Source organism: Mustela putorius, unplaced genomic scaffold (genome assembly GCF_011764305.1).
Source record: "Mustela putorius furo isolate JIRA1106 unplaced genomic scaffold, ASM1176430v1.1 tig00003976_pilon_pilon_pilon, whole genome shotgun sequence".
Lineage (NCBI taxonomy): Eukaryota > Metazoa > Chordata > Mammalia > Carnivora > Mustelidae > Mustela > Mustela putorius.
Window position 1 is genome coordinate 3,241,581 of NW_025422118.1, and position 25,845 is coordinate 3,267,425.

The 25,845-nt window shown below is 34.7% G+C and overlaps 1 protein-coding gene across 2 annotated transcripts in view; it reads left to right on the plus strand.

The window, feature by feature from the left end:
* The window catches only part of LOC101673184 (A disintegrin and metallopeptidase domain 3-like), a 121,637-nt gene that overhangs the window by 11,842 nt on the left and 83,950 nt on the right, over window positions 1–25,845 (plus strand). For both annotated transcript variants that reach the window (XM_004777700.2, XM_045070997.1), the window contains exons 4-6: window positions 1,866–1,944; window positions 18,460–18,536; window positions 18,998–19,175. In XM_004777700.2, coding sequence (XP_004777757.1) covers window positions 1,866–1,944; window positions 18,460–18,536; window positions 18,998–19,175 — 334 coding nt within the window. The remainder of the gene's footprint in view (window positions 1–1,865; window positions 1,945–18,459; window positions 18,537–18,997; window positions 19,176–25,845) is intronic.

The window sequence follows — 25,845 nt, forward strand, 5'->3', positions numbered from 1 at the left end:
TCTTACATCAGTTTTCCAGTATGTATGTGTGGTGTTACATTAATCCTCCCTGACATATGATAAATCCCTGAATTTTTCATTTTAGTTTTAAATCTCTACACATTTTTAAAAAAATTTTATGGAAATCTATGGTTTCGTTGGGTCTTATGAATCTGCCCTCTATAGCATAGTTTTCCTTAGCTATTTTCAAATCTTTATTTTGGCTGTGTTTTTTACTAGCAAAATAGCAAATGTGTAGCAAAATGTGTTCCCTTTATTGACTAGGGACTCTATTTCTATTCTTAGCAAACAAATTCTCTTTGACACATTTATTGAATTATTTCTTTTCATCTGTCATCATTTTAGTTTCAGGGTGTCTTTTTTATTTTTTCTTTCTTGAAATGATCTGCTCTGAAAGATTATTAACTTTTTAAACTTCTCTTGAAATAATGATTATTTTCTTTAACCAATTTCTTCATTCAACTTCATTAGGAACTTGCTTTTATGTTTTGCCTTCTGCCCTTTTGTTGGTCATTTTCCTTACATTGGATGCTGTTTTTTCCACTGAGTGGTCATATGTATTTCTACTAATTCACTGATTAAGGCAGACTTTTTTGTTGTTTTGTGTAGAAGCAGAAGTATACGTTTGAGGACCCAGGGTGAATGAACTTACAAACTAGAGTTTTATGCTCTTAATTATGCTTGTCAGAAATCTGTTGAATTTCCTTTTCCTGGCAGATGCTTCTCGATTCCCATTTCCACCACCTCCGTTGTCTTGCTTAGTTACTAAAATGTGGTTCTGCCCTTGGGCCAGAATCCATGTTCCAGGTACTTGCACCTAAAGCAACATAGGCCGTTTGGCATTGCCCTTGAATACATGTGGAATATGAGCTGATAAATATCAGGATTTTGTTGTTGTTGTCGTTTATTTGTTTGTTTGTTTGTTTGTCTGGGAAGCTCTCTAGTTTTCTTATTTGAATTGAGAAAAGGAAGAGCTGTCAGGAATGAGAGAAGAGGAAGCAGGTCTGGGAAGAGAAGTGGTGGTGAATGGGCACACCCCATGAGTGCTCTATTCTCTCTTTGATTCTGGCTTTGAACTGCCCCTTGGTGTTGGGAATCCTTGAGAAAATGTAGTCTCCCGGCAATAAATACTATGGTCAGATTGTTCCATAACAATCACTATCTTCTCTGTTGGAAGATTACACTTTGGTACCATTTAGATGAGGCTTGTCTATAGAATTCATGCAGTTTATGAAATCTGAGCAAAACACTAGTCTTCTGATTCTAAACAAAGGCTTTAAGAACTACTGTATGGTTCTACAATTTCTTTTCTCCTTCTGCTACAAGAAAGATAGGTCCCATGGGGTAGGAGGTATGTCTTTTCCCAGGTTCCAGAATGAAGTCAGTGCGGAGCTGAGCCTGCAATAAACTTGTGAAGAACATTCATTGTTGTTTCAAAGCATTGAGAATTTGGGGTTTGTTTTCACCACAGTATAATTTCATTAAAAATAATGGGAAAGGCATATTTTTTTGTTTATCAATTCATGGCTACTTGTTAGCAAATAGTAACAAATTAGTAAATATTTATGCTATAAGATTTATTGATTATTGAATCTAAAAGAAAATTTTGCCATGGGAATCCGGAAATCCTGGTTTCTAGTATACATAAATCTATGTCATTATGGTGTCCCTACTGCTCTCTGATTATACTGCTTATTATTTTTTCTTATACAAAATGTGTTATCAGAAAGCATGTAAGATAATGGAAAGATGAGTCCATTTAACTTTTGGATTGTGGAGTTTGTAAAATTGAGAGTAAATTATTTAATATCAGATTTTATTTTTGTTAATATTACAATGAACTATCATTATTTTGGTTGAATTAGGTCATTTTTAGACCCTCATTTCCTGGTGTATGCATACAACAAATCAGGAACATTGTATCCAGATTCTTCATTTATAAAGGTACGTTTTCCTTTATGCTTTGTAGATTTACATTTTTTATATCATCAAAGTGCCATTGGCAGGAAGAAAAAGAATGCTTTCTACCCCCACAGAATTATTGGGCAGTCAGAAGCCCAAATGTAATGTGGTAACTACTTTTCATATTTGGAATTCAGGAACCTCTTACCCAAAAAGGTCTTTTAATCCATCAGAAATATTGAGAGAGGTTTGAGAGAGAAAGAATAAGAAGCCCCTAAATACAGAGCCATTTTAATTGAGATGTCATAGGACCTAAGCCGTGGAGGAAGTGGTGGAAATCACTTTGTGGAAAGACATTATAGAACGAACGAAGTGCCTTATAGAAAGGAAAGTGAGGATGCAAAAGCATAGTGGGTACCGAATCTGAATAGGTTCACTTGTGAAACATAGGAGTTTGCATTGTATCCCAAAATGCAGCTAGGGATCAAGAAACGGTTTTTCAAAAATAAATAAATAAATTTATTTATTTATTTATTTGAGAAAGAGAGATCATGAGCAGAGGGGAAGGGTAGAGGGAGAAGCAGACTCCCTGCTGAGCAGGGAGTCCACTAAGGGATTCGATCCCAGGACCCTGGGATCATGATCTGAGTTGAAGGCTCAGCTAACTTAACTGACGGAGCCATCCAGGTGCCCAGGACTCAAAAAATAATTTTAAGTGTGTGAGAAAGTTAATTTTGATTTTTTTGGTATTTATTTGGTATTTTGTGAGAAGCGATTGGAAAGAAGTAAATGCAAGTGAAGGGTCAGAATCTATTGCTATATTGCAATTAAGAGATAATGAAATAGGGACGCCTGGGTGGCTCAGTTGGTTAAGCAGCTGCCTTCGGCTCAGGTCATAATCCCAGGGTCCTGGGATCGAGTCCCACATCGGGCTCCTTGCTCAGCAGGGAGTCTGCTTCTCCCTCTGCCTCTGCCTGCCTCTTTGTCTGCCTGTGCTCGCTCTCTCTCCCTCTGTCTCTGGCAAATAAATAAAGTCTTTAAAAAAAGAGAGAGAGATAATGAAAAAAAGATAAAGTAACTAGTACAACATTGTCTTTGTAACCATCTGCAAGTAGAAAGCAGAACAAAATGCATGAGACACATGTTTGGAGACATTTGACAATAGTCAGGAAATTTTTTCCTGAGAGAAAAAAAAGCCCAGAAGGTGAGTCACATTCAACGTGTCCCTTCTGACTGAGGATAAAGTCTTAACCATAGCATAAGGAGTTGGAACCAAACAGAATGTGAAGAATTTGCAGTTCAGAGCTGCTGGGACTGGTATGACATAGGGCCAGGGAAGAGGGGCCATCAGATGTATGATACTTTTTGCAGGGAGGGGAGTTGTCCTCATTCCCTTGACTAAAGATTAGGCTGCCTGTGTGCTGGCTAAGACTCTATGAAGAGCAGAGAGTAAAATGAAGGTAATACTAACTGTCAAACAGGGCTGGGCGATGTTGGATTTTCAGCCTGGGCAGAGTGGAGTGACATTGCTAAAACCCCAGACATTCAGCTGAGACCAGAAAGGCTAATCCTAGGAAGAAGGCTCAAGCTCTAGGGTTAAGAGATACTCTTACCACCTCTGTTCCCTACCCCAAGGCCTAAAACAGCAACAAGAGGATGAAGGAAGGTTGCTATTAAATTAATTGCCTTCCAATACAAAATGCAATACTCTTTAAAGGGTTAAAGCATAGTAGAGGAAGGAGCTAATGCAGATAAGGGTAGAAATCAATGAGATAGAAAAAAAAAGATTTAAAAACTTAAAGTCCAGAATTTAGTTCTTTAAAAGAACTAATAACATTAATAATCCCTAGTAAGACTAATCTAGGACAAAAACTATTTACATCAATATTAGGGATGAACGGAGATATGATTAGTCATACAGAATATAAATTGGTATTTTGAAATATTATGAAACTTTATGTCAACAGATTTGGTAATTTAGATGAAATGGACAATTTCCCTGAAAAGGGCAACTCAGCAAAATTGAGGGGAGTAATAATAGAAAATCTTCATCACTTGAAATCTGTTTAAGAAATTCAATTTCTAAACAACTACATTCCCATGCCAGGTTTAGATATTTTCACACTTTACCTATTGAGAGATATTACGGTTGTTTCCGATTTAGCTATTAAAAATAAATAATGTTTCTATGAACATTCATATGCAGTTGTTATGTGGATATAATTTTTACTTTCTCTGGAATGCATGTCCAGGAATATGATTGCCAGGTCCTATGGTAAGTATGAGTTTATTTATTTATTATTTTTTAATGTTATTTGCATTCAATTTGGTTAACATATACTGTATTACTAGTTACAGGAGTAGAGTTTAGTGATTCATCGGTTGCATGTAACGCCCAGTGCTCATCACATCACATGTCCTCCTTAGTGCCCATCCCCCACCCACCTCCCCTCCAGCAGCCCTCAGTTTGTTTAATTACTAAACTGTTTTGGGGAGTAGCCTACCATTTTACTGTCATGTATGAGAAATAAAGAGGGCATTTTTTTTTTAATTTTTTATTTTTGATAAACATATATTTCATTTTTGACACCACTTGGTGTTATCACAATTTCTTTTTTAAATTTTAGCCATTGTGATAGAAAGGTAATGATTTTCTTATGTAAATTTGATTTGCATTTTCCTCATGACCAGTGATGTTGAACATATTTTCTTGTGCTTGTCATCTTCTGTGAAAAATTTTTTTAATATCTTTTACCCGTTTTCTAATTGGATTGATTGTGTTTCTATTGTTGCTTTTTTAGCAATCATATATTCTAAATACAAGTCCTTTGCTAGATATGTGATTTGCCAGTATTTATTTCGTCTATAATTTTTTTTATCCTCTTCTTAAGGTATGTCATTGATCAGAAGCTTTTAAATTTGATGAGGATTAATTTATCAACTTTCCCTTTTATGAATGTTGGTTTAATTATCAAATCTAAGAATTCTGTATATTTTTAGATCTTAAAGATTCTGTTTTTTTTCCTAAAATTTATATCATTTTATTTATACTTAATTTTATGTTCACTTTGATATAACTTTGTATAGGGTTTGAGATTTGAATTCATTTTCATTGTTTTGACTGAGGATGTGTGTTTTTTTTCAACATCACTGATAGAAAAGGCTGTTCTACATTAAATTGCTCTTGCATCTTGGTTAGAAAATCAGTGGGACATATTTTTGTGGTTTTATTTCTGGGTTCTTCATTCTGTTCAGTTCTTTTATGTGTTTATAATTCTGCCACTATCATGCTGTCTTCTCTAGTTTACTTGCATATTAAGCATTTATGTAAACAATAATGATTCCTCTAACTTTATTCTTATCTTCCAAGATTTTTAGATTATTGAAGATATTTTGTTTTTCATATAAATTTTATTTATTTATTTATTTATTTATTGAAAATTGTATTTATTTATTTGACAGGGAGAGAGAGAGAGATCACAAGTAGGCAGAGAGGCAGGCAGAGGGAGAGGGGGAAGCAGGCTCCCTGCTGAGCAGAGATTTCCCCCCCGCAACATGGGGCTCAATCTGAGGGCCAAGAAATCATGACCTGAGCCGAAGGCAGAGGCTTTACCCACTGAGCCACCCAGGCACCCCTTCATATACATTTTAGACTAAACTGCTCTATGTCACACAAACAAACTTGCTAGGATTGTGGTAGATCTTATGTCAAACCTATGCATCGGTTTGGGGACAATTGACATCTTCACTATGTTGAGTCTTCCAATCCATGAATTCAGTGAGTTCTTCATTTGTTTGGTCTTTCTTTATGTGTCTTTATTAACATTTTGTAATTTTAACATTTGGATTCTGTACATCTTTTTTAGGCTTATACCAATGTATTTCATTTTCTTTGATGCATTTGTAGATAGCATTGTATTTTAAGTTTTATATGCTTGTTATTATCTAGAAATGCATTTTGTTTTAATCTCATGTCCTACAAACTTGCTGAAGTTACATATTAATTCTATGATAACTTTTTTTTTTTTGTGTGTGTGTGTGTGTGTGTTTGGTAGAGTCTTTGAGATTTTCTACATAGACTTGTCATTTACAAATATGGATTTTTTTTAAAATTTTCAATCTGTGTGCTTCTATTCTTTGCTTTGCCTTTCTATGCTTGCTACAACTTACAGTACTGTGTTGAATCACAATAGTGAGGACCGACACCCTCATTTCTTCCCAATTTTAAGGATAAATTATTTACTCTTTTACCATTTAGGACAATGTTAGTTGTAGCGTTGTTGTTTTTTTTTTTTTTTTTTTTTTTTTTTTTTTTTTTTTTTTTTTTTTTTTTTTTACAGAGAGAGATCACGAGTAGGCAGAGAGGCAGGCAGAGAGAGAGAGAGAGGAGGAAGCAGGCTCCTGCTGAGCAGAGAGCCCGATGTGGGACTCAATCCCAAGACCCTGAGATCATGACCTGAGCCGAAGGCAGCGGCTTAACCCACTGAGCCACCCAGGCGCCCTGTAGGGTTGTTTTTAAACATACTTTTTATAAAGTTGAGGACAATCTCCATTTCTAGATTGCTACTTTTTTTAAATATCAAAATGTGTGTGTTTAAGTATATCAAATGTTTTTTCTGTCTCAGTTGATAAGATCACATAAATCTTTTTCAGACTATTGATATGATGTATTGCACCTATTGATGTTCAAATATTTAAAACAGTATTGCATATCTAGTAAAGTTACAGCTTGGTCCTCATATATAATTCTTTTTATTCCTGACTGAGTTTATTTGCTAACAATTTTTTGGTTTTGTGGTTGTCATCAAATTTTGTGAGAAATATTGGTCTGTGAGTTTGTAGCTTTCTTTTTTTGTACTGACTTTGTCTAAGTTTTGTATTGGGCTAATAAATTAAGCTGGGAAGTATTACCTTCTCTTCTATTTTCTGGAAGAAGTTGTGTCAAGTACATGGTAATTCTTAAGATATTTGGTAAAATTCTTCCTTGAAGTCACTGGGGATTTATGTGTGTGGGGGAGGAGATTTTTAATTACCAGTTAAGTTTATTTCATAGTTATACGACTATCTTATTTATCTGTTTTATTGTTTTGGTGGTTTGTGGTTTTTAAGGAATTGGTCCATTCCATCTCAGGTGCGGAGTTTAGGGGTGTAATTTTATCATGGTCTTTATTATCTTTCTAATGACTACGGGAGTATTCTTTTTCTGACATCAATGTTTGTTGTCTTCTCTCTTCTTAACCTTGTCAATCCAGATAGAGATTTTTACAATGTATTGAATTGATCAAAGAACCAGCTTTTTCCATTCTGTTGACTTATTTTTAATGTCATAGCATTGGCCCTTAGGTTTATTATTTTTTTCACTTATGCCTTACTTGGGGTTTATTTTCCCATTCTTTTCTAACTGTTGAGGGAAACACTTATATCATCAAGCTGTAGCCTTTCCTCTTTCCTGTTGTAAGTAAGCATTTTAGTGCTAAAATTTTCTGTTCAACACAGGTTGAGCTCAATCTGAAACAATATATTTTCATTTTAATACAGTTATGTATATTTTTAAATTTTCCTTCAAAGCTTCTTGTTTGACTTATGAATTTTAAAAAGTGTGTTGTTCAATTTCCAAGTGTTTGGAGATTTTTCTTGTTGTCTGCTGATTTCTAATTTGATTTCATTATGGTTAGCAAATATACTCTGTATGATTTTAGCTCTTATAAATTGGTGAAGGTTTGCTTTATGATCCAATATATTATATGTGTTAATGAATGCTCTTGGATAGTTGAAAAATATGTGTATTCTGCTGTTGGGTTGGAGTCCTCCATAAATGTCATGTAGATCATGTTGATTGATGCTGTTGTCCAATTCTGTATTTTTACTGATTTTCTGTCTAGTATATCAATAACTGAATACAGTGTATCGAATCCATCATTTATTATTGTGTTTTTCTGTCTTTCTCTTTTAGCTCTATCAGTATTTGATTCACATATTTTGAAGTTCTATTTTTTGATGCCCATGCATTTAGGATTGTCATGACTTCTTGATGGATTTATGCTTTCATGAATATATAGTGAGTCTCTTTGTCCCTAGTAGATTTCTTTGCTAATAAGTTCACTTTATCTCTTTATTTTTTATAAATATTTTGATGGTATATATCTTCCATCCTTTTAATTTCAATCTACCTACCTTATTATGTTTGAAGTTAAGTTTCCTATAAAGAATAGTTGGGCCATGGTGATTTCTTTTCTCTTATCTATCCTAGCACTTAGTATTTTATTTGGTGTTTTTAGACTTTTACATTTAATTATTTATATGTTAGGAATTTTGCTTGCCATAATACACATGTATTTCTCTCCTTTTTACCTGTGTTTCTCATTCTGTTGTTCCTCTCTTATTGCCTTCTTCTTTGTTACTTGAATATTTTTAGAATGGCATCACTTATTTATAGTGTTTTAATGTATTTTCCTTATAGTCTTCTTAACATTTGCTTTAGATATTATAGTATACATATATAACTTATAATAGCTGTACTGTTGTGGACTTTTTACTAGATCAACTGAAATACTAAAAATTATTTCTATGTAAGTTTCTTTATCCTCTGCATTTTAAAAATATAATTGCCAAAATATTCCTTTCCATATCTCAAACATCACATGATATTGTATGATTTTTCTTTCAACTACTAAATATGATTTTTAAAAATTCATGATGGAAAAGATAGTCCATTATATTTACCACTATTTTTACCTATTCTGTTTTCCCAAATCCGTGATGTTCCATATCTTCTTGTAATAGTCATTCTCATTTTTGGAATTTCTTTCTGATATTCTTTAGGGATATGTGTGCTAGTGATAAAATCTCCTGGTTTTCTTTTGTCTGAAAAAGTCTCTCTTTTTCCTTCATTCTTATTGGATAAATTTCCCAGATAATAGAGTTTATGTTTGTATGTTTCTTTCAGTACTTGGAAATTGCTGTGGCATTTCTTTCTAGCCTTTCTAGCCTTAATTACTTCTGATGTGAAATCTGCTATCATTCAAATTGGTGTTCCTCTATAGGTTATGTAACACTGTTCTTAGAATACTTTGAAGATATTTTTATTATTTATTCTAATTCCTAATTAGCATTTTTGTTGTTGTGGGTTACTTTGGGTCCATTACCTTTTCAGTTCACACAGCTCATGGAATCCAAATGTTTATGTCATTCATTGATTTGTGAAATATTCAGCCATATTTCTTTTTCTTAATTTTTACTTATATTTTATTTTATGTGATAAAATACTTAGCATGAGTTCTACTCTCTTAACCAATCTTACATATACATAACATTATTACTGACTATAAGTATGATATTTTATAGAAGATGCTAGAACTTATCTTTCTTGAATGGAACTTTGTACTCATTGGTTAGTAACTATCCATTTCCCCCTTTCCCCAACCCCTGGAAAGAACCATTCCAGTCTTTGGACGTATGAATTTGAACATTTTAAATATTTATATTTCCTATAAAAGGAATCATGCAATATTTGTCTCCTGTAACTGGCTTGTTTTGCTTAGCATAATGTCCTCAAGGTTCATACATGTCACATATTGCAGAGTTTACTTCTTTTTTAAGGCTGAATAGTATTCCATTGAATGTATATACCACATTTCTTTATCTACCTATCTATTGGTGGACCATTAGGTGGTATCCACATCTTGTCTATTTAAAATAGTACTGCTGTCAACAAAAGAATACCAATATCTCCTTGTGATCCTGATTTCAGTTCTTTTGAGTAACTGCACAGAAGTGACATCACTAGATCATATGGTAATTCATTTTTTTAGTTTTTAGAGGAACTTTGACTCAGTTTTCTGTAGTAATTACACCATATTTTACTCCCACTAACAGTGTACAACAGTTCCAATTTCTCTACATCATTGGAAATTCTCAGGTCTTTTTTAATATGATAATAATCATCCTAACAGGTGTGAGGTGATACTTCGTTGTGCCATTGACTTGTATTTCCCTAATGACTAGTGATGTTGGGTATATTTCATTACCTGTTGGCCATTTGTGTATCTTCTTCGGGAAAATGCCTATTCAACAGTTTTAACAATGTTATGTCTTCCAATCCATGGACACAGAATGTCTTTCCCTTTGTGTCTTATTTAATTTCTTTCATCAGCACTTTTAGTTTTCAGAGTACAAGTCTTTAACTGCCATGGTTAAATTTACTCCTAGATATTTTATTGGTTTTGTGTATGTGTTGGTGTGTGTGTGCATATGTGTGCACCATTGCAGATGGAGTTGTTTTCTTAATTTCCCTTATAGATAGTTGTTAGTAAAGAAATACAACTAATTCCTTACACCACACACAAAAATAGACTCAAAATGGATGAAGGACCTCAATGTGTGAAAGGAATCCATCAAAATCCTTGAGGAGAACACAGGCAGCAACCTCTTCGACCTCAGCCGCAGCAACATCTTCCTAGGAACAACGCCAAAGGCAGGGGAAGCAAGGGCAAAAATGAACTATTGGGATTTCATCAAGATCAAAAGCTTTTGCACAGCAAAGGAAACAGTTAACAAAATCAAAAGACAACTGACAGAATGGGAGGAGATATTTGCAAACGACATATCAGATAAAGGACTAGTGTCCAGAATCTCTAAAGAACTTAGCAAACTCAACACCCAAAGAACAAATAATCCAATCAAGAAATGGGCAGAGGACATGAACAGACATTTCTGCAAAGAAGACATCCAGATGGCCAACAGACACATGAAAAAGTGCTCCATATCACTCGGCATCAGGGAAATACAAATCAAAACCACAATGCAATATCACCTCACACCAGTCAGAATGGCTAAAATCAACAAGTCAGGAAATGACAGATGCTGGCGAGGATGCTGAGAAAGGGGGACCCTCCTACACTGTTGGTGGGAATGCAAACTGGTGCAGCCACTCTGGAAAACAGCATGGAGGTTCCTCAAAATGTTGAAAATAGAACTGCCCTATGACCCAGCAATTGCACTATTGGGTATTTACCCTAAAGATACAAACGTAGTGATCCAAAGGGGCACGTGCACCCGAATGTTTATAGCAGCAATGTCCACAATAGCCAAACTATGGAAAGAACCTAGATGTCCATCAACAGATGAATGGATCAAGAAGAAGTGGTATATATACACAATGGAATACTATGCAGCCATCAAAAGAAATGAAATCTTGACATTTGCGACAACATGGATGGAACTAGAGCGTATCATGCTTAGCGAAATAAGTCAAGCGGAGAAAGACAACTATCATATGATCTCCCTGATATGAGGAAGTTTTGATACAACATGGGGGCTTAAGTGGGTACAAGAAGAATAAATGAAACAAGATGGGATTGGGAGGGAGACAAACCATACGTGACTCTTAATCTCACAAAACAAACTGAGGGTTGCTGGGGGGAGGGGATTTGGGAGAAGGGGTGGGATTATGGACATTGGGGAGGGTATGTGCTTTGGTGAGTGCTGTGAAGTGTGTAAACCTGGTGATTCACAGACCTGTACCCCTGGGGATAAAAATATATGTTTATAAAAAATAAAAAATTAAAAGTAAAAAAAAAAAAAGAAATACAACTAATTGCATTTTTGTGTATTGATTTTGTATTTTGCAACTTTATTGAATTCTTGTGTGTGTGTGTGTGTGTGTGTGTAATCTTTAGGGTTTTCTATATATGAGATCATGTCTTCTGCCAACAAAGACAATTTTACTTCTTCCTTTCTGATTTAGATGCCTTTTATTTCTTTTTCTTTTCTAATTGCTGTAACTTCCAGTCCTAGGTTGAATAGAACTGGTGAGATGGGCATCTTTGCTTTGTTTCTGATCTTAGAGGAAAAGCTTTCAGTTTTTCATTGTTGAATATAACATTAGTTTTATAATTAGCCTTTCATAAATAGGCTTTTTATTATATTGAGGTAATTTTCTTCTATTCCTAGTTTTTTGAGAGTTATTATGAAAGTATGTTGAATTTTGCTATTTTTTCTCTGGCTGTATTCAGATGATTGTGTGATTTTTATACTCCGTACTATTAATATGGTTTATCATATTAATTGATTTTTGTGCATTAAACCATCCTTGCACTACAGGGATAATCTAGCTTGGTCTTGGTGTATAATCATTTTACATTTTTGGATGACATCATATTTGATTTACTTGTATTTTGTTGAGAATTTGTGTTTATATTCATGAAGGTTATTATAGTTTTCTTGTGGACTATGTGGGGTTTATACCAGGGTAATGGTGTCCTCATAAAATAGTTTTGAAGTTTTCCTTCCTGTTTAATGTTTTGGAAAAGTATGGGAAATGTTGTGATTTTTACTTAAATGTTTGGAAGAGTTCATTAGTTCATTTGGCTTGAGGCTTTTCTTTGTTATGAGATTTCTACTACTGATTTATCAAGACTCCATGCTTGTTTTAGGTTTGTTCAAATTTTCTATTCATGGGGGTGCCTGGGTGGCTCAGTGAGTTAAAGCCTCTGCCTTCGGCTCAGGTCATGATCCCAGCGTTCTGGGATGGAGCTCCGCATTGGGCTCTTTGCTCAGCAGAAAGCCTGCTTCCCTTCCTCTCTCTGCCTACCTGTAATCTCTGTCAAATAAATAAATAAAATCTTAAAAAAAATTCTATTCATGATTCAGTCTTGGTAGGTAACATGTTTCTAAGAACATGTCCATTTTCTATAATAATCAGTTGTTGGTGTATAATTATTAATAGTACTCTTTTTTGATCCTTTTTATTTTTATGACCTCAGTTTTAATTTCTTTGCTTCCATTTCTCCTTTTGTCTATTTGTGTTTTCTCTTTTTTTCTTGTTTTGGCTGGTGATTTGTCAGTTGTTGTTGTTGTTGTTGTTTTTTAAGATTTTATTTATTTATTTGACAGAGAAAGACAGTGAGAGACAGAACACAAGCAGGGGGAGTGGGAGAGGGAGGAGCAGGCTTCCCACAGAGCCGGGAGCTCAATGTGGGGCTCAATCCCAGGATCCTGGGATCATGAACTGAGCAGAAGGCAGATGCTTAATGACTGAGCCACCCAGGTGCCCATTGTCAGTTTCATTTATTAAGTTCATAAAAGCGACTAAGTTTCATGATTTTTTTCTGTTACTTTCTTCTTTCTTCTTCTTCCTCTTTGTCCACTCCCCCTCCTCCTTCCCCTTCTTCTTCTTTCCTCTTCTTCTTCTTGAGTGGTAATACAAAGCTCCCAAAGAAAGAGGGGACCTGAGAAGGTTGCCCTTTTTATTTACTTATTTCTGCTCTAATATTTGTTATTTCTTTATTTTTGCTACTTTGGCTTTAGTTTATTCTTTTGGTTTTAGCTTTTGTTTATTTCTAAGTAGGCTCCATGCCCAATTTGTGTGTGTGTGTGTGTGTGTGTGTGTGTGTATTTTTTCCTATTCAGCCACTGTATGTCTTTTGTTTATGGAGTTTACATTTAAACTATTGATAGTGAAGTTATTTAGTATTAAAATTTTATTAATTGTTTTGCGTTTGTTTTGTAGTTATTTTGTCTGTCTTTTCCTATCTTCCTGTCTTCTATTGTGTTTTATTGATTTTTTTTATCTTTTTATTTCCTAGTCTTTTCCTTTTGTGTAATTTCTATTAGTATTTTCATTTTGATTACCATGTGGCTTACATGAAATACTGTATAGCTATGACAGTGTATTTTAAACAAATAACTTCAATTACATAAAAAAAATTAGAAATTTATAACTCCCCTTCACACATATGTTATTAATGTCACAATTTACATTATTTTATATTTATGTATTTTTTAACATATTTTAGTTATAGTTTTAATATTTTGCCTTTTAACATTCGTATTAGAATTAAAAGTGATTTACCCACCAGTATCTCAGAAATAGAGTATTCAGAATTTTCTGTATATTTACCCTTACCAATGAGTTTCATTCATTTTTATGCCCTTATATCATTGTTTAGCACCCTTTCATTTCTACTTGAGAAACTCTAATTTGTATGTCTTGTCATGTAGGTATAGTGGTGAGAGCTACCCTGACTTGGGAAACATCCTTTACCATGTCTGATTATGATGCTTACTCTTTCTCCTCAAATTGTTTTTTTGATTTTTTGTATGCCTTGTAACCTTTTTCTTGTTAGTTGGGTACAAGAAACTGCTACAAATATATTTAGTGTTGGTGAGATGTGGGGAGAGAGGAGGTATCCTACAATCTTATGATTAAGTCTCAATTTTGTAGTGAACTTATGCCTTTGCATTCACAGGTGTTTCTCAGTTTTATTTCCCCTGAATGCAGGCCCTCTTATGAACAGAGTATCTGATGTATTTCAGAATGGTTTCATTTCCCCTCCCATTGCTGATAATATGAGGGCTTTTTTTTCTCTGATATTTACTGTGGCACCTTTGTCAAGCTCCTGTAGGTAAATCTTGCAAAATTGTGGGGGCTTCCTCGTGAGTTCTCTGGAATTTTTTTTCCAGATTTGTCCATACTGATCTAACATTTCATCAGTTATAATCAGGATGACAGGGGCCAATGGGTGGCTCAGAGGGTTAAGTCTTTGCCTTCAGCTCAGGTCATGGTCCCAGGGTCCTGGGATCGAGCCCCACATTGGGCTCTCTGCTCAGCAGGGGGCCTGCTTTTCTCTCTCTCTCTGCCTGCCTCTCTGCCTACTTTTGATCTCTCTCTCTAGCAAATAATCTTAAAAATCTTAAAAAATAATAGTAATCTTATTCCCTGATGCCGAGTGATATGGAGCACTTTTTCATGTGTCTGTTGGCCATCTGGATGTCTTCTTTGCAGAAATGTCTGCTCATGTCCTCTGCCCATTTCTTGATTGGATTATTTGTTCTTTGGGTGTTGAGTTTGCTAAGTTCTTTATAGATGTGAAGTGTGTAAACCTGGTGATTCACAGACCTGTACCCCTGGGGATAAAAATATATGTTTATAAAAAATAAAAAATTATATTAAAAAAAATAATAATAGTAATCTTAAATCTTAAAAATCTTAAATAATAATAATAATCTTAAAAATAATCTTAAAAAAATAATCGGGATTACATGCCCTGGTACTGGTTCCAGCAGCACTTTTCACTACTGATTCTCTACTTCAGTAATCTGCAACTCTCTGTGTTCTCTTCAACCCTGGAGTATGTCATTTTTGCCTTGGGTCCTTACATCTCTTGCAAATCCAAGAGGACTTATTGATTTTTCAGTCTGTTCAGGTTTTTGCATTCTGTTATGGTAGAGTGTTGACTTCCAAGCTCCTCACATGCAGAACCAGGAAACAGAAGTCTCTTATTCATTTCTTCAGATTTGTAGTGTATATTTTTGGTTGACTTTTTTTCTTCTCAGTACTTTGAATATATCATCTCACAGACTTTTGGCTTGCAAGGTTTCTGCTGAAAAATCTACTGAAAGTCTTAATGTTCTTCCATTATATATGGTAAATCCCTTTTCTCTTGCTGCCTTCAAAATTTTCTCTTTATATTTCACTTTTGACAATTTAATTATAATATATCTCAATGTGAATTTCTTTAGGAACATTTTATTTGCTGTCTTTTGAACTTTTATATCTGGATATTAATTTTCTTCTATACATTTGGAGGGTTTCAAGCCATTATTTATTTGAATAAGCTTTCTGTTTTTTTCTTTGGAAAAGAATATTTTTAAATTAATTTATGGGAGAAGGGGGGCAGAGTGGGAAGGAGAGAGAGAGTTAGAGAATTTTAAGCAGACTCCCTGCTGGGCACAAAATTCCATGTGGGGCTTAATCTCAGGGCCATGAGATCATGATCTGAGCCAAAATCAAGAGTTGGATGCTTAACCAACTGAGCCACCCAGGTGCTCCAGGTAGTATAGACACATGCTGATCTGTTAGGGGTCTTGCCACACTCTGGCCAGTGCCAGTTTGTCCCCGAAACCAGTCATATGACCACACAGCAGTTCAGAGTTTATGGTAAAGTTAAGGTTTACTGCCCTCAGCTGGTGTCTCTGTCTCTGTGCTAGTGAACAAGGCAGCACAGTGTCGGGCAGGAGTCAGACACTACTAATTATTTCGTCCTTAGAAAGGCAATTCCAACACTCCCAAATGCACTCAAAGAAGGGGAACTGTTTTTCCCCATTCAACCCATGAGATTCTCAGACCGTGCTGCCTGTTCCTGGACTTTTGCCCACCTTCCCCACTTGCTAAGCCCACCAGGCACCACCCCAGTGATGTGTGGACTTCTAAAACTTCATCCTTTGAGCTCTGCTGCTTACAAAAACTTATAGTAATCAGCCTCTCTCCTTTTCTCAGTCAGTGGTTTTGGGACAGTTTTTCTTGTGCAATCCCTTGTGCACACTTTCACTCTTTTTCTCTCCCTCTCTTTCTCTCTCACTCCTCTCTCCGTAATCAGGGTTCCCTCCCCTTCACAGCACCCACAGTTCTCTTCTCCCCCAAATCAAATCTGTGCAGTTCCTACTTTCCACAATGTGGCTGTTTCTCTCTACCTGTAGATGTGCAGTTTGTTCTCTGTCCTCAGATTGATTTATTGGGTGTTCAGAATAATTTGATATTTACCTAGCAATGTTCAAGGGATAAGGCAAGTTCAGGGTCCCCTTCCCCTCCTCCATCTTAATTCTATCATCTGTTTCACACTTTAAGAAAATATTTTCTATCCTTTTTTGAAATTCCCACTTTGTTCAAGCATTGCTCCCTTGACCTCTTTGAGCATTTTTAATTCTCTGTGAAGTAAACTATTTAGATTAATTTCATTAGAATTGGTTTCCAGAGATATCTTCTTTTGTTTGAAACTTCTTTTCCTGATCCTTCATTTTACTTGACTCTGCTTTGGTTTCTGCTCTTTAGGCAAAACTAATTGCTTTGAACTAGCAATTGTCTTTACTGATGGGCCCTGCACATAAGAGGATCCTAACAAGTCATCCTGGCCAATGATTATGGGGGCCTCTACCAAATCTTTATCTCTCCAAAAGGAAACATGCATCTGTCTTTTTCTGCTCTGTGTTGGGCAGGAGAGAGAATCAGTAGCATCTGCCCTGACAAGCTTCTGCCTCTATTCTCACCCTGGCAATTCTACCATTCTTGGTCCGTCTATACTGCAGGATTGTTGAGACAGATGCCAATTCTTTGGGAACTTTTGGTGAAGTAAGAAAACTGCATGCATGGATCAACTTTTTCTTCCCCAGGGAGAAGCAAAGCTGGCATCTTTTTGTCCATTTACTCTGTGTTTAGTGGGGACACAGGGGGAGAAATCAATAGTGTCTACTAGCCTAAGTCACCATCTCCATTTTTGCCTGGATTTTGGCTAGATTTTGTTGAATCTATTAGAGCTCCAAGACAGGTGAAATGGGTTCTAGTTCTTTGGATAACCCCTCCAGAAAAATTGGGGCACTAGACATGGACAAACCCTTCTCGTGCTCCGGGTCAAGCTGGGAGCCAGAGTGTCTTTTTCTGATCATATTGCAGTGCACTGGGGCAGTGTCCTTGTGGAAAGGGTATGCCAAATCTTCAAATTGGCTGGGTGAGTCTGATTTTGCATTCTTCCAGAGTTTGCAGGGGCCTTTTATTAGTTTCTGTTTCCTTATAAAGGAAATATGTCTGTGAATTGCTGCTGAATTAGTTTTTTTGTTTTTGTTTTTGTTTTTGTTTTGTTTTGCTTTGTTTTTGTTTTTGCTTTTGTTTTTTTAGGGATGGAGGGTTCAGGGCTTCCTGTTTTAACAAAATAAAGGCTAAAACTCTGACCAGAAAGATGGTTCCTGATGGAGAGGTATATCTGGGAGGAATAACATATAAACTAACTCATAGGTGAGAATGTGATAACACTGAAGTTTTTATAGCACAGCATTAAAGGAATAGGTTGGACTCTAGATATCAGCAAATTTTTAAGGCAGGAAAAGGGAATATTCACTGAATGAGAATATTAGGGGCAGGCCTGGATAAACTCATGCTGTGAAAGTTCATGGTACAGAGAGCTTGAACTAATGATGGTGAAATATTAAATAGATTGAATAATATGGTGAGATATTAAAGACAAATAAAAATGAGGAAATATCAGGATACTTTTGGGTAACTTAGAAAAAAAGTGAAATGTTAACATTGGAAGTCAAATTAATATTATTTATATTGAGTTAGGAGTTATAGATTATATATTCAAGAATGTCAACTATACTCAAATAAAAAAATTAACCTGATAGAAGAAAAAAATCTGAGTCATTAAACATAATACTGTAAAATAAACTAAGATCATAGAACAGAGTAAAGCAGAAAAAATGTTTACAAGTTAGAAAAAAAACAAGAAAATTGTGGCTGAGAAAGAAAAGATAAGAAAGTTATTCTTCAAAAACTTAGAATTATAGCAAGAATTATTTTGCAGAAGAAAAGCAAGAGTCATTACTTGTAGGTAAAAGTGGTTTAAGAGAAATAGGCTATGGGTAGGTAACAAGGAAGTGGGATATCTGGTGAATAATATATGGTAATGAGTAAATCTGAATGTTTGATGATGACTAGGAAGTAACGGTAAACCAAAACTTTATTTAAAATCATTCATAAATGTATCTTCATATACTCCCATTTAGGGCCATTGCTTTTATCAAGGATATGCCACAGAAGTTCCAAAATCAGCTGTGACGCTTAGCATCTGTTCTGGACTCAGGTAATGGCATATTCCAGAGGCGTACATGATTGAAAATTTTGCATGACTCTTTAATTTTTAGAAACATCTTGAAGGATAGAGTGAAAGCAAAGAAAATAGGCTTTGGTTATTTCTTCTCATATACTTATCTCTTCCTCCTCTTATCATTTTTCTTATCTCTTTGTCTCCATCCCAGGCTTGCAGTCATAGAATTTATGCAGGAAAACTCCCCCTAGTATGAGGAATATTCACATTCCTCAGTCATACTAAAACCACAGTAATCCTAAATGACATAATAGACAGAAATTGGTAAAATTAAGTTTGAAAGTTTATCCATGTAAGAAGGGATGATTCTTAGACTTTAGACTACAAAGACCACTATTAAATTTCTATGAAATGTTCTTATTTAGTGGTGATTTATATTCTCAGTGGAAAATCTATATTATCTTTTTATTTCTTTTTTTATGTGTTTAATTATCTAGGGGATCTTTGCAATTGGAGAATATCAGTTATGGCATTGAGCCATTGGAATCTACAGCTGTATATGAGCACATGCTTTATCAAATAAATAATGATAAAAATGATTTTTCTCCCTCAAAAGAAAATTTTCTTATGCCACATTTGGTACAAAAGTCCTACAAGATCCTTGTGAAATCAAAAGTAAGTAACTCCTTTTATGAAATCTTTGGGTTACTTTTAATAAATGTATTCACATTGAGATGTGTTATATTTGGGAAAAAAAATTTAACTGATATTGACTATACTATACTAAAACCTTCTGTTGTAAGATGCTTATTTTAAATATGTTTTTGTTTACTCATAGTATTTAGAAACTGTAATAGATACAATCCCATATAATTTAAAAATCAAAGTACTCACATTTCCCTAATTGGAGGTGATTTTTATGCATATGAACACAGTTTCATTGTTACCAAATTTGCATAATACTAATATAATGATATCCAAATTTGCTTATTATTAGTTTGTCTATGTTTTCCTTGACAATACATGTTTTCTTTATTATTTGATTAAAAAATTAAAAATAGAAAAGAGGGAAGAAATTATTCCAAAGATCATCATCTAGAAATAGTGCTTAGAATTTTGGATTATTTGTTCCAATTCTTTTTCTATATCTAGTTACAAATGTAGATTTACAAATATATTTTTTCAAACAAAAAATGAAACAACCACATATGCCTCTTTGAAATTTCCATTTTGCTATTAAGAGGATAATACACATCATGTTACACTTACTATTATTTACAATTAAATAATATGCATGTTAGCATCTATTAAAATATTAAACGTATGCATTTTTCAAGGAAGAAAGCATAGACCATAATGTTATTTTCTAAAGGTAAATGCACATTGCTGTGGTATCCACTGTGATCATTTTTTTTTAAAGATTTTATTTATTTATTTCAGAGAGAGAGATCACAAGTAGGCAGAGAGGCAGACAGAGAGAGAAGGGGAAGCAGGCTCCCCGCTGAGCAGAAAGCCCCATGCGGGGCTCTATCCCAGGACCCTGGGACCATGACCTGAGCAGAAGGCAGAGGCTTTAACCCACTGAGCCACCCAGGCGCCCCTCCACTGTGATCATTTTGTTGTATACTGCTCTATAGTTTTTCATATATATATATATGCATAAACTTAAAATGTACATATTTTATACAATTATGTCATATTTGCATATTTATATTTTCACATTAAGTAACCAGTTTGCATGAATGTACCACAGTTTTGAAAAATTACACTTTGACTATAAATGCTTACATACAAAGGTAAGCATATTTCTCAAGGTTTTTTTGAGATATATATATGTATATACCTATATCTATATGTATCCTAACTTCCTCTTCATTTCTACAACTTTATATTTTATCATCGGTGATTAAATAAATGAGTATCTGTTCACACACACTGTCATCACAATTAGATATCACATTGAAGAGAAGTAAAACAAAATAATTATGAATGAAACCTGAATAGAATTTTTTATGAACTCCGTCTCCTTATTGCTTCAATTTGCTTTTATTTATTTTGATAAGTGGTATGAAAACAGATTAATAAAACTATACTTTCTGAAACTCAAAAAAATGATAAAGTGTAATTATATAGAGAGATGAAAATTTCATTTTTAATAAAACTCAAATGTGACCCCAAACTTTATGCCAACTCTGGAAATCACCTGCATATTGAGATACAATATGAGATAAAATTGAAACAATTTTCACTTGTGAAATAGAGCACTATCACATAAGTAAATTGAAAAACTTTAAAAGAGGCATGAATACTCCTCTGTGGCAGAGGAAGAACCTGAAGGGATGGACATAACTTTGGAAAAGACAAATAACACAGCACTTGAAGTCATCCCCCTCCAGAATCAGCAAGAAGTTAGAGATTAGACAACATACAGATAACATGCTGTCCCAATTGCCTTGGTTTGAATTCCAAGTCTGTCTGTTTTACCCACAAGAACCTGGGCAAATAACATAACCTTTCTCTGTTTAAATGTTCTTATCTATAAAATAATAATAATAATAAATAATAATGATATTACATACCTAATTCATACAGTTATTTTAAAGATTTAAAAAGTTTATAAGTAGAAATTACTTAGTATGTGGACAAATTAAAAAACTGATCAATAAAAATTACTACTATTAATAGTTGCTCACTATAGTTTCTAATGTAGTGGAGCAAGGTAATGATGGAAAATCTGAGTACAAAACAAAATGTAATAATGAAGTAAAATAGAGACAAAAATTTCAGAACGTAAGAAGAAACCAGAATTATCACTGCAGGAATGGAGATAAATAAGTATTGATATGTGTTTGTGAATTTTATTTTTCATGAAGTAACTCGATAATTGTTTTTCATCCTGAATTTAGTAGACTTATCTTTAAGTTTGGTTAGGCATTCTTTCATATATGACCAGTGCTTTTACAAGCACAGATATATAGAATTAATATCTTTACTATATCAGATTTTTTTTCCTTTTTTTTGAATTGTTATTTATTTTTATTTATTTTTTTTAATTAATTTTTTATTTTTTATAAACATATATTTTTATCCCCAGGGGTACAGGTCTGTGAATCACCAGGTTTACACACTTCACAGCACTCACCAAAGCACATACCCTCCCCAATGTCCATAATCCCACCCCCTTCTCCCAAACTCCCTCCCCCCAGCAACCTGATTGGGAGGGAGACAAACCATAAGTGACTCTTAATCTCACTATATCAGATTTTTAAAAGAAACAGAAAAAATAAAAGCTTAAACTTTAGATATATTGGTATAGTTTTTAAAGTAAACAGAAAAACCTTATAAACGAGGTAAACAGCTTCATCATAACCAGAGTTGAAAAGTAGATAGAAACCAAACAAAATACTGTAAAGGGCTTCTCTGTTGAAAGCATCTTGGTCACATGCATTTACTCATCCCTTCCTTAATCCCCCCTAAAATGAAAATGGATTTTTAAAATGGTAAAAACATACAGAAACAAACAAACAAACAAACAAACCAAAAAAAAAAAAAAAAAAAGGAAAGGAGTAGTAACAATGGACAACGAATAGCAGATAGCTGGTTTAAGAACCTGAATTCTAAACTAGTAATTGGGATAGACTGTAGGAAACTTGAAATACTGCAGTACTATTCAGATGTTTCTGGAATTGCACGTCCAGTTCCCCTAGGGTTTTTAAAGGTGGACCTAAGAAGATAACTGGTTGAAAGTAAGTTGTGTAAGTAAGTAAGAAACCTTCATTTCCTTTCTTAACTAACTGTCTCTGATGTAGACTGACAGATTGTTGAAAGCTGTTTTCCTTGGGGAGTCTATGAAATGGGGACACCAGGCACGGATGTTCTATTGTATTTCCCAATAGAGGAGGAAAACCATACTAAACTAGTGTGATTAAGTTAAACCTGGCACATTGGATATTGGGAACCAGTGTTACACATTCTAAGAAGTATATTGGAAGACCTCCTCTTCAGGAGGGAATCAAACCAGCCAAAATAAAAAACAAACAATAAGAACAAAAACTAACCACATTAACAGTAGGGTTTTCCCAACCAACAACCCAGACAAAATTACTCTGTGTAAAGACAAAAGTTCATAAACTCCATATGTAGTCATAGAGATGTTGAAATAAGCTATTAAATGCTCAACTGCTAATATGAAGAGGCACTAAACATATGATGAAATAAGTTAGTATGAAAGGTAGAGACATGAATAAATCAAAATTTTCAAGTTTGAAGTACCAAAGAATACAGAGGGTGAGGAAGACACATGGTAGAAAAAATATTTTATCCACAAAATAAGAATGAAGTGATATTTTAAAAATAACTTTGAGTGGATAAGTAACAGTTGTTGGAAATGAAAAGTAGGATAATAAAAATGTAAAAATTCAATAGAAATTTCAAAGGATAAAATTCCAGAAATTACACAAAAAGAAAGACAAAGATAGATGACAGAAATTTGAGAGATAAGGAATGGAATTAAAATAATAACATGGCTGGCCCCCTGGGAGACTCAGTTGGTTCAGCATCTGGGTTTCCACTCAGGTGGTGATCTCAGGATCTTGGGATAAAACTCTACATAGGGGTCCCTGCTTAGCAGGAAGTTTGCTTCTTCCTTTTTCTCTGGCCCTCCCTCATATTCATTCTCTCTCAAGTAAATAAAACATTAAAAAAAATAAAGTAACAATATGGATGATAGAAGTCTCAGTATGAATAAATAGAGAAAATTAGACTGAATAACTCATAAAACAATTTAAGAAAAATTCTCAGAATTATTTAAGACTGGGACACCTGGGTGGCTCAGTTGGTTAAGACTCTGCCTTCAGCTCAGATCATGATCTCAGGGTCTTGGGATTGAGCCCCACATTGTGCTCCCTGCTCAGTGGGGAGTCTGCTCCTTCTTCTCCCTCTGCCCCTGCTTGTGTGCTTTCTCGCTCTCTCTCTCCAATAAATAAATAAATAAATAAATAAATAAATAAATTAAAAAATCTTTTCAAAAAGAATTACTTAAGATGATTTCTAGATTGATATTTTAAAAATTGGTTTCTTATATATGACCAGAATGCAGAATGGCATGAAATTTTCCCACAGCAAAACTGGAAGTTGAAGGGCAATGGGGCAATTAGTGAAACAAAATAATTTCCAATCTGTAATTCTATACCAATCTAGAACTTCAGAATTGAGCGTTTTTTGTTTTTTGTTTTTACTAAAAACCATTTCTTCCTAATGTGAAATATTCTTCCCAATATATAAAACAAGCAAACCACAAAAGGAAGAAAGAGACTCTAATCTCATCCTAATTGAAGATAGTAGCCAGACACAATTACAACCAAGTCCAAAAACAATAGTTGTCAAATATTGTGAACTTTCAACCAAATGAAAAGATAGAAGAAGTGTGTAAACAGGCGTCCTCAATCTGTATTTTTCATGAGAATCACTATTACGTCAAATGCCACCAGATGTTGAAGCAAACAATTCTGTCAGTGGTTTAACAGGTTTACGTCTTGCTCATGAAAATACCAAAGTGGATGAAACTCTAATAATTGATTCCCTTCCTAGCTCTGAATGGGGGCTCGTAAGGGCCCCCTACTAATTTATTTGATTTTAGAGTAAGGGGGAAAGGGTATGTACATCCCCTTCCATGCAGTTGAGCCTGAGCAGGTGTCTCATTGACATCTTCTCTTAGAGAAGGATGCAAACATTTTTAGATAATTGGCCCTTCCTTCTTTCCCTCCTCCCTCCCTCCTGCCCTCTCTTTCTTTTTTCTTTCTTTACCTTCTTTCCTTCCTTTTTTCCTCCCTCCCTCCCTTCTTTCCCTCTCTCTCTCTCTTTCAAGATTTTATTTGTCAGAGAAAGAGAGAGCACACAAGCTGAGGAGCAGCAGGCAGAGGGAGAAGCAGACTCCCCACTGAGCAGGAAGCCTGACTTGGGACTTGCTCAGCAAGTAGCCCAATGCGGGACTTGATTCCAGGGCCCTGGAATCGTGACCTGAGCTGAAGGCAGACACTTAACCAACTGAGCCATCCAGGCAACCCATGATTGGCAATTTCTTATAATAAAGCAAAAGTGTAATAAAAGTCATTAATCCCCACCCACTGTTCAAGATTCGTTTGGCTTGAAAGAACTATATATATTCTAAAATAATAATAATTTGAAAGGAATAAACATGGAGTATATGAAATATAAACATAAAATATAGGATAGAAAAACACAAAATCCAAATTGAATGAAAAAGACTGTATATACTGCCTATAGGTGCCACATATTGTTCTAAGAGCTTTATATGTGTGTGTGTGTGTATATAAATATATATGTACATATATATAAAAATTATACATATAGCCAATCTTTCCAGTTCTTTAAACCATTTTAATGTTACCATTATCTCCCTTTATATATCAGGAAATAGAGATTTAGAGTATTTAAATTATTATCTTGGGAAATTCTCTGGTAAATGTAGCATTAAAACTCAAACCCAGAGAATATGACCCCAGAGATATGTTCAGTAGTAGTTTAATGGTCTACCTTCATACAGTCTGTTTAAAAATTCCTTGAAAGTGCTCAGGAAATAAATGTAAGTGAAAAATAAAATGAAAGACATTGATAAAAGAACTACTGAATAATGGTAGACATTGTGGTAAAACCCCAACTTACAATTTATGTCAACTTGACAGGGCCACATGGCCCAGATAGTTATTTTTTTCTGGGAATTCCTGTGAAGTCATTTTGTTTGTGTGTGTTTGTTTGTTTTTAAAGATTTGACAGAGAGAGATCACAAGTAGGCAGAGCAGCAGGCAGAGAGAGAGAGGGGGAAGCCAGCTCCCCATAGAGCAGAGAGCCTGATGCAGGGCTCGATCCCAGGACTCTGGGATCATGACCTGAGCTGAAGGCAGAGGCTCTAACCCCCTGAGTCACCCATGTGCCCCTGTGAGGTCGTTTCTGAATAAGATTAATCTAAAACAGTGAACTTTGAATAAAGCAGAACGTCCTCCATAATGTGGATGGGCCTCGTGCAATCAGGTGAAGTCCTGAATGTAGCAAAAGGACTGACCACACCCTTAGTAAGAAAGAATTCTCCAGATGATTACCTTTGTACTGAAACTGTAGCGTCAGCTCACCCTGGATCTCTAAATTGATGATTTCTAGACCTAAAGTATAATGTCAGTTCTTACTAGGTTTCCAGCCTACTGGCCTTTTCTTTCTAGCTTTTGAACTTGCTAACCCTCCATAACATGTGATTCAATTCCTTACAATAAATCTAATTATAAGAAATAATCATATACATCTTACTGGTCCTGTTTTTCTGGGGAACCCT